Source organism: Mastomys coucha, unplaced genomic scaffold (genome assembly GCF_008632895.1).
Source record: "Mastomys coucha isolate ucsf_1 unplaced genomic scaffold, UCSF_Mcou_1 pScaffold18, whole genome shotgun sequence".
Classification (NCBI taxonomy): domain Eukaryota; kingdom Metazoa; phylum Chordata; class Mammalia; order Rodentia; family Muridae; genus Mastomys; species Mastomys coucha.
The window spans coordinates 54,032,539-54,040,077 of NW_022196900.1; the positions used below are offsets into that span (position 1 = coordinate 54,032,539).

The window sequence follows — 7,539 nt, forward strand, 5'->3', positions numbered from 1 at the left end:
ATCTCTCTAGCCCCAACATACAAGGTTTTAGAAGGTATGTGAGAAGGATTTTAGAACTAATAGAAGCTATTCCAAATAGGATAAAACCTTGGTAAGTTATAACCAATATGCGAGATATAAATTGAGTATATTTATAGGATTTACTTTATCCTATTCATACATGATGTGTTAAAACATGAAGAAAAAAAGTTATTCCTTTAAATTTTCCCTTTTCCCTTTAGGAATTAGATACACTTCAGCAACAGCTAGATTCATTGAACATAAAAAAGGAGAGCCTGGAAACTGTGAGTATAAAGTTATGGGAGTGTTCTGTCACCAAGCTCTGAAGGATAATTCAGGGGAACATTAGCCAGAACCAAGCACTCTACATTTTATTAACAGGAGTTTAATATATTTTCTTCCCATTCTGGACCACAAAGGTCTCAGATTGGTAAGAAGTAGATTGGGTTTTCTGGATTTTCTGGATTGTTACATTTCTTCAGATACTACTGTATGCAGAGCCAGTCATTGACCTATAGTGCAGTGAAAAAAAATTAACAGCAGTTTAGATAAACCATAGACTAAACCAGGAAAAAGGTGTGGGGATAAATCATTTGAGGGTGTAACACTTCCACTCTTCTTTTATTTTTTATTAATTAATTAATTTAATTGACATCCCAATCAAGGCTTCTCTTCCCCTTCTCCTCCCAAGGGGAGGCTTCCCATGGGTATCAACCAGCCCTGGCATATCAAGTTGCAGTAGGACTATGTGTACCTTCTTTTGAGGCTAGACAAGGCAGTGGAGATAGGCGAAAGGGACCCAAAAGCAGACAATTGAGTCAGAGAAAGCTCCTGCTCCTTCTGTTAGGGGCCCCACATGAAGATGAAGCTGCACATCTGATATATATGTGTAGGGGTCCAAGATCTGTCCCATGTGTGCTCTCTAATTGATGGTTCAGTCTCAGTGAGCCCTTGTGGGACCAGGTTAGTTTTCTGTATGTTTGCGTGTGTTGCCTTTGACCTCTGGTTATTTCAATCCTTCCCCATGTTCTATAAGATCTCTGAGGTCTGCCTAGTGTTTGGCAGTGGGTCTCTGCATCTGTTTCTATCAGCTGCCGGGTGAGGTCTCTGAGTTGGAGCCTATATACTAGGCTCCTGTCTGCACATACAGCAGAATATCATTAATTGTGTCAGGGGTGGGCTCTCATAGTATGAGTCTCAAGTTGGGCCAGTCATTGGTCAGCCATTCCCTCAGTTTCTGCTCCCTCTTTACCCGTGTACATCTTGTAAGCAGGTTTTGTGGTGGGGTTGTGTCCCTATCCTTTCATTGGAAGTTTTGCCTGGTTATAAGAGGTGGCTGGTTCAGGTTCCATATCTCTTATTGCTAGGAGTCTTAGGGTCACCCTCTTAGATTCCTGGGAGTTCCCATTGTCCTAGGCTTCTAGCTCATCTCAGAGATGCTCTCCTACCAACTCCAGTTCTCTCTACATCTGTTTTCTTTTTAAAAGAGATTTAGTTTACAAAATAAAGGCAGGTTGTATGGTTTTAAAACTGAAAAAAATATATGTAAAAATTTCAGACTTCTTGGTTTCCTTGACTCTTTGTATTATTCTCTTTGTTTCTCATTGATTGATTTCAGCCCTGAGTTTGATTATTTTCTGCCCTCTACTCCTCTTAGGTGTGTTCACTGCTGCTTTTTTTTTTCTAGAGCTTTCAGGTGTACTGTTAAATCTTTAGTATAAGAACTTTCCAATTCCTTTATGAAAGTGCTTAACGCTACTTACTTTCCTCTTAGCACTGCTTTCATTGTATCCTTAAGCTTATGTATGTTGAACCTTCACTTTCATTGAATTCTAGAAAGTCTTTAATTTCTTTCTTTATTCTTCCCTGTCACATTGATCATTGAGTAGGGGAGTTGTTCAGTTTACATGTGTATGTAGGCTTTCTCTCTTTTCTGTTGAAATCGAGCTTTTATTCATGATGGTGTGATTGGATACAAGGAGTTATTTCAGTCTTGTATTTGTTGAGGCTTGGTTTGTGACCAAGTATATGGTCAATTTTGGAAGGTCCCATGAGGTGCTGAGAAGAAGGTATAATCTTTTGTGTTTTGCTGAAATGATCATCTGTTATTTTCATTATTTCTCTGTTTAGTTTCTGCCTCAATGACCTGATAATTGGTGAAAATAAGGTGCTGACATCTCCCACTATTAATGTGTGGGGTTTGATATGTGATTTAAGCTTTAACAATGTTTCTTTTACAAATGTTGACGCCTTTGCATTTGGGGCACAGATGTCCAAAATTGAGATATCATCTTGGTGGATTTTTCTTTTGATGAGTGAGAAGTGTCCTTCCATATATCTTTTGATTGCTTTTGGTTGATAGTCTATTTTATTTTTTTATTTTTATTTTTTTATTATTTTATTTTTATTTCTTGGCTCTGTTTGCTTTGAAACAGAGCCTTTTTCTAGCCCTTTACTCTGAGGTAATGACTATGTTTGTTGCTGAGGTGTGTTTTTTGAATGCAGTAGAACGATGGATCCTATTTATGCATCCACTCTGTTAGCCTGTGTGTTTTTATTGGGGAATTGAGACAATTGATGTTGAGAGACATTAATATGATTATTAATTTCTTATTTTGATGTTGGTAGTGGTACTCTGTGTGTGTGTGTGTGTGTGTGTGTGTGTGTGTGTGTGTGTATTTTCTCTTCCTTTGGTTTTGCTGGTGTGAAATTAACTATTTCTTGGGTGTGGCTATCCTCCTTGTGTTGGAATTTTCCTTCTTGTAGCCTCTGTAGGCCTGGATTAGTGGAAAGATAAATTCGGTTTTTCATAGAATGTTTTGTTTTCTCCATCTATGCCGATTGAAAGTTTTGCTCCTTGGTATAGAAGTCTAGGCTCCATCTGTCACCTCTAAGAGACTATGAGAACTGCTCAGGCTGTTCTGGGTTTTAAACTGTCTGATGAGTGTGCCTAAGATTCTCTTTTCCATTTCTTGTATTCTGTTGGTAATGCTTGTGTCTGTAGTTCCTGCTCTCTTTCCTATGTTTTCCATCTCTAGGATTGCCTCAGGTTGTGTTTTCTTGCTTCTATTTACATTTTTAGATCTTGAACAGTTTTATTCATTTCTTTCACCTGTTTGGTTTTTTCCTCCTGTAATCCTTTATTTGTTCCCTCTTTAAGGGCCTCTACCTGGTTGATTGTATTTTCCTGTATTTCTTTAAAGGATTCATTCATCTCCTCTCTAAAATTTCTGTCAACTTCATAAGATTAAATTTTGTTTTGTTTTGGTTTGGTTTGGTTTGGTTTTTTTTGTTTGTTTGTTTGGTTGGTTTTTTTGGTTTGTTTTTTTGTTTGTTTGTTTCTTGTTTTTTGAGACAGGGTTTCTCTGTGGCCTGGCTATCCTGGAACTCACTCAGTAGACCAGGCTGGCCTGGAACTCATAAATCTGACTACCTCTGCCTCTCAAGTGCTGGGATTAAAGGCATGCGCCACCACTGCCCAGCATAAGATTAGATTTAAGGTCATCTTCTTGTGATTTAGATGTGTTAGGATATTCAAGTCTTACTGTCAAAGGATAGCTGGGCTCTGGCTTTTATTGATTGTGTTCTTATGCTTACCTTTAGCCATCTGGTTGTTCCTAGTGTTGGCAGGCCTGGTAGTCCTGATGGGAGTAGGTCTCTGGGGCTACAGATTGATAGCTGGTAGTCCCTGATGTCAGCAGGCCTCTCAAAGCTGGTTGTTTCTGGCAGCAGCAGGCTTCCAGGGATGCAGGCAGAGCTGGTAGACTATGATGGCTTCAGGCTGCTGGTTTTCTGGGTGGGGGCAGGCCTTTAGGATGTGGTTCAGGAAATGGAGTGCATAGGTGGCAAGGTGGAGCTTGCTGCTGCTGGGTTTGCCCAGAAGGGCCAGCAGCCAGGGAATTAGGTTAGGGTTCTCACCTGGTGACCTCGGATGCCTGCAGGTATCTGGTATTTTGGTTAAAGGTGTGGAGCAGAAGATGTAGTGGGGGATTGGGGAACTCACCTGGTTGTCCCTGGCAGCAGCAGGCCTTCTGAGACCTAGGCAGAGCTGTGGCTAGTGAAAACTTATGGATCTTTTTATCTAAAAGAATCTGATCACATTTGTTTCATTTTGGAGATAATTTTTGTGAAAGTAGAACTGTGCTAAGTACACGGCAACTGTCCGACCTGCATTAGCTTCTCAGTTCCTGTAACTAAGGGTCACAACCTAGGTCACTGAAGAGTAAGCAGTTACTTTTTTTGTGTGGTTGTGGAGAGTAGACATCTATAATCAAGGTGTGTTTTAGCAGAGTGTGTTCCCTATGATACTCTATAACATTCTGGCTTCTTACTAATCACCTGTACTGGTATTTCTTAAGGCAGCTTCTTCATTGCTGTTGTTGCCTGCGCAACGACACACTCAGTTTGCGTTCTCAGTGTGGGCTCTAGTGTCTGTCCAAGGACATCAGTCATGTAGATTATGGAGCATTGTGGGGTTTTTTTTTTGTTGTTGTTGTTATTAGTATTATTATTAAGTTGAGTTTATTTGAAAATTTAAAATTTCCTCTTCTTACACTATTCAGAACACCATGATTCTTTTTTATTGGTTATTTCATTTAGTTATATTTCAGTTGCTATCCCTGTTCCATGTTTCCCCTCCATAAACCCTCATCTGATGCCCCCTATATGAGGTGCTCCCCCACCCACCCACTCCCACCTCAACACCCTAGCATTCCCATATACTGGGTTATCGATTTTCCTTAGGACCAAGGGCCTCCCCTCCCATTGATATCAGATAAGGCCATCCTCTGCTACATATGCAGCTGGGGGGCATGGGTCACTCCATGTGTACTCTTTGGTTGGTACTTTAGTCCCTGAGAGCTCTGGGAGGTCTGGTTGGTTGATATTGTTCTTTCTATGGGGTTGCAAACCTCTTCAGCTCCAGTCCCTCCCCTAACTCCTCCATTGGGGACTTCGTGCTCAGCCCAATGGTTGGCTGTGAGTATCTGCATCTGTATTAGTCAGGCTCTGCCAGAGCCTCTCAGGAGACAGTTATACCAGGTCCTGTCAGCAAGCACTTCTTGGCATCAGCAATAGTGTCTGGGTTTGGTGTCTGCAGATGGGATGGATCCCTAGGTGGAGTAGTCTCTGGATGGCCTTTCCTTCAGTTGTTGCTCCACTCTTCATCCCTGTACTTCCTTTAGACAGTAGATATTCTGGGTTAATATTTTTGAGAAGGGTGGGTGACCCCATCCCTTAACCAGGCCATGCCTAATCTCTGGATATGGTCTCTACAGGTTCTCTCTCCCCTTTGTGGGGTATTTCAGCTAATGCCATCCCCATTGGGTCCTGGGAGCCTCTTGCTTTCCTGGCATCTGGGACTTTCTAGAAGCTATCTCCAGTTCCCCATACCTCACTGCTACACACCTCCTTTCAATATCCTGACCCACTGTACTTTCCCCATCCCATCTCATTCCACACTTAATCCTACCCACCTTTCCCCTCCCCCTTCTTTCTCCCTCCCATGATTATTTTGTTGCCCCTTCTAAGTAGAACTGAAGCATCCACACTTTGGTCTTCCTTCTTCCTGAGCTTCATGTGGTCTGTGAATTGTATTTTGGGTATTCTGAGCTTTTTACTAATATCCACGTATCAATGAATACATACCATGTGTGTTCTTTTGTGACTGGGTTACCTCACTTAGGACGATATTTTCAAATTCCATCCATTTGCCTGTGAATTTCATGAAATCATTGTTTTTAATAGCTGAGTAATTGTATAAATGTACCACATTTTCTGTATCCATTCCTCTGTTGATGAACAGCTGGGTAGTTTCCAGCTTCTGGCTATTATAAATAAGGCTGCTATGAACATAGTGGAGCATGTGTCCTTGTTATATGTTGGAGCATCTTTTGGGTATATGCCCAGGAGTGGTATGACTGTGTCTTCAGGTAGTACTAAGTTCAGTTTTCTAAGGAACTGCCAAACTGATTTCCAGAGGAGGTATACCAGCTTGCAATCCCACCAGCAATAGTTAGTACTCTTCTTTCTCCACACCCTTGCCAACACCTGCTGTCACCTGAGTTTTTGATCTTAGCCATTCTTTCTGGTATGAGGTGGGATCTCAGAGTCGTTTTAATTTGCATTTCCCTGATGACTAAGGACACTGAACATTTCTTTAGGTGTTTCTTGGCCATTTGAGATTCCTCAATTGTGAATTCTTTATTTAGTTCAGTACTCCATTTTTAATGGTTATTTGGTTCTCTGGAGCCTAACTTCTTGATTTCTTTGGATATTAGCCCTCTATTGGTAAAGATCTTTTCCCAATCTGTTGGTTGCATTTTGTCCTGTTGACAGTGTCCTTTTCCTTATAGAAGCTTTTCAATTTTACGAGATCCCATTTGTCTATAGTTGATCTTAGAACCTGGGTAATTGGTGTTCTATTCAGGAAATTTTCCCCTGAGCTGCTGTGTTCAAGGCTCTTCCTCACTTTCTTTTCTGTTAGTTTCAGTGTATCTGAATTTATGTGGAGGTTGTTGATCCACTTTGACTTGAGCTATGTACAAGGAGATAATAATAGATTGATTTGCATTCTTCTACATGCTGACTGACACTTGAGCCAGCACCATTTGTTGAAAATGCTGTCTTTTTTCCACTGGATGATTTTGACTTCTTCTTCAAAGATCAGGTGACCATAGGTGTGTAAGTTCAATTCTGGGTCTTCAATTCTATTTCATTGATCTACCTGCCTGTCACTGTACCAATACCATGCAGTTTTTATCACTACTGCTCTATAATATAGCTTGACGTCAGGGATGCCGATTCCCCTTAAAGTTCTCTTTTTGTTGAGAATAGTTTTTGCTATCCTTGGATTTTTGCTATTCCAGATGAATTTGAGAATTGAGTTGTCCTTTTGTTATCTAATTGCTTGGGCTAGAACTTTGAGTACTATATTGAATAGGTCGGGAGAGAGTGGGCAGCCTTGTCTAGTCCCTGATTTTAGTGGAATTGCTTCAAGTTTCTCTCCATTTAGTTTGATGTTGGCTACTGGTTTGCTGTATATTGCTTTTACTATATTTAGGTATGGGCCTTGAATTCCTGATCTTTCCAAAACTTTTATCATGAAGGAGTGTGGGATTTTGTCAGATGCTTTCTCAGCATCTAATGAGATGATCATGTGTTTTTTTTCCTTTGAGTTTGTTTATATACTAGATTACATTGATGGATTTCCATATACTGAACCATCCCTGTATCCCTGGGATGAAGCCTACTTGATGGTGAATGATCATTTTGATGTATTCTTGGATTCCATTTTTGAGAATTTTATTGAGTATTTTTACATTGATATTCATAAGTGAATTTGGTTTGAACTTCTTTTGTTCAGTCTTTGTGTGGTTTAAGTATCAGTATAACTGTGGCTTCGTAAGACGAATTAGGTAGTATTCCTTCTGTTTCTATTTTGTGGAATAGTTTGAGGAGTATTGGTATTAGGTCTTCTTTGAAGGTCTGCTAGAATTCTGCACTAACCCCATCTGGTCCTGGGCTTTTTTTTTTTTTTTT

At 40.3% G+C, this 7,539-nt stretch overlaps 1 protein-coding gene across 3 annotated transcripts in view; it reads left to right on the top strand.

Annotated features, from left to right (window-relative positions):
- Ift74 (intraflagellar transport 74) overlaps positions 1-7,539 on the top strand; it is a 76,886-nt gene that overhangs the window by 35,518 nt on the left and 33,829 nt on the right. For all 3 annotated transcript variants that reach the window (XM_031377862.1, XM_031377860.1, XM_031377861.1), the window contains exon 10: positions 222-284. In XM_031377862.1, the coding sequence (XP_031233722.1) occupies positions 222-284 (63 nt within the window). The remainder of the gene's footprint in view (positions 1-221; positions 285-7,539) is intronic.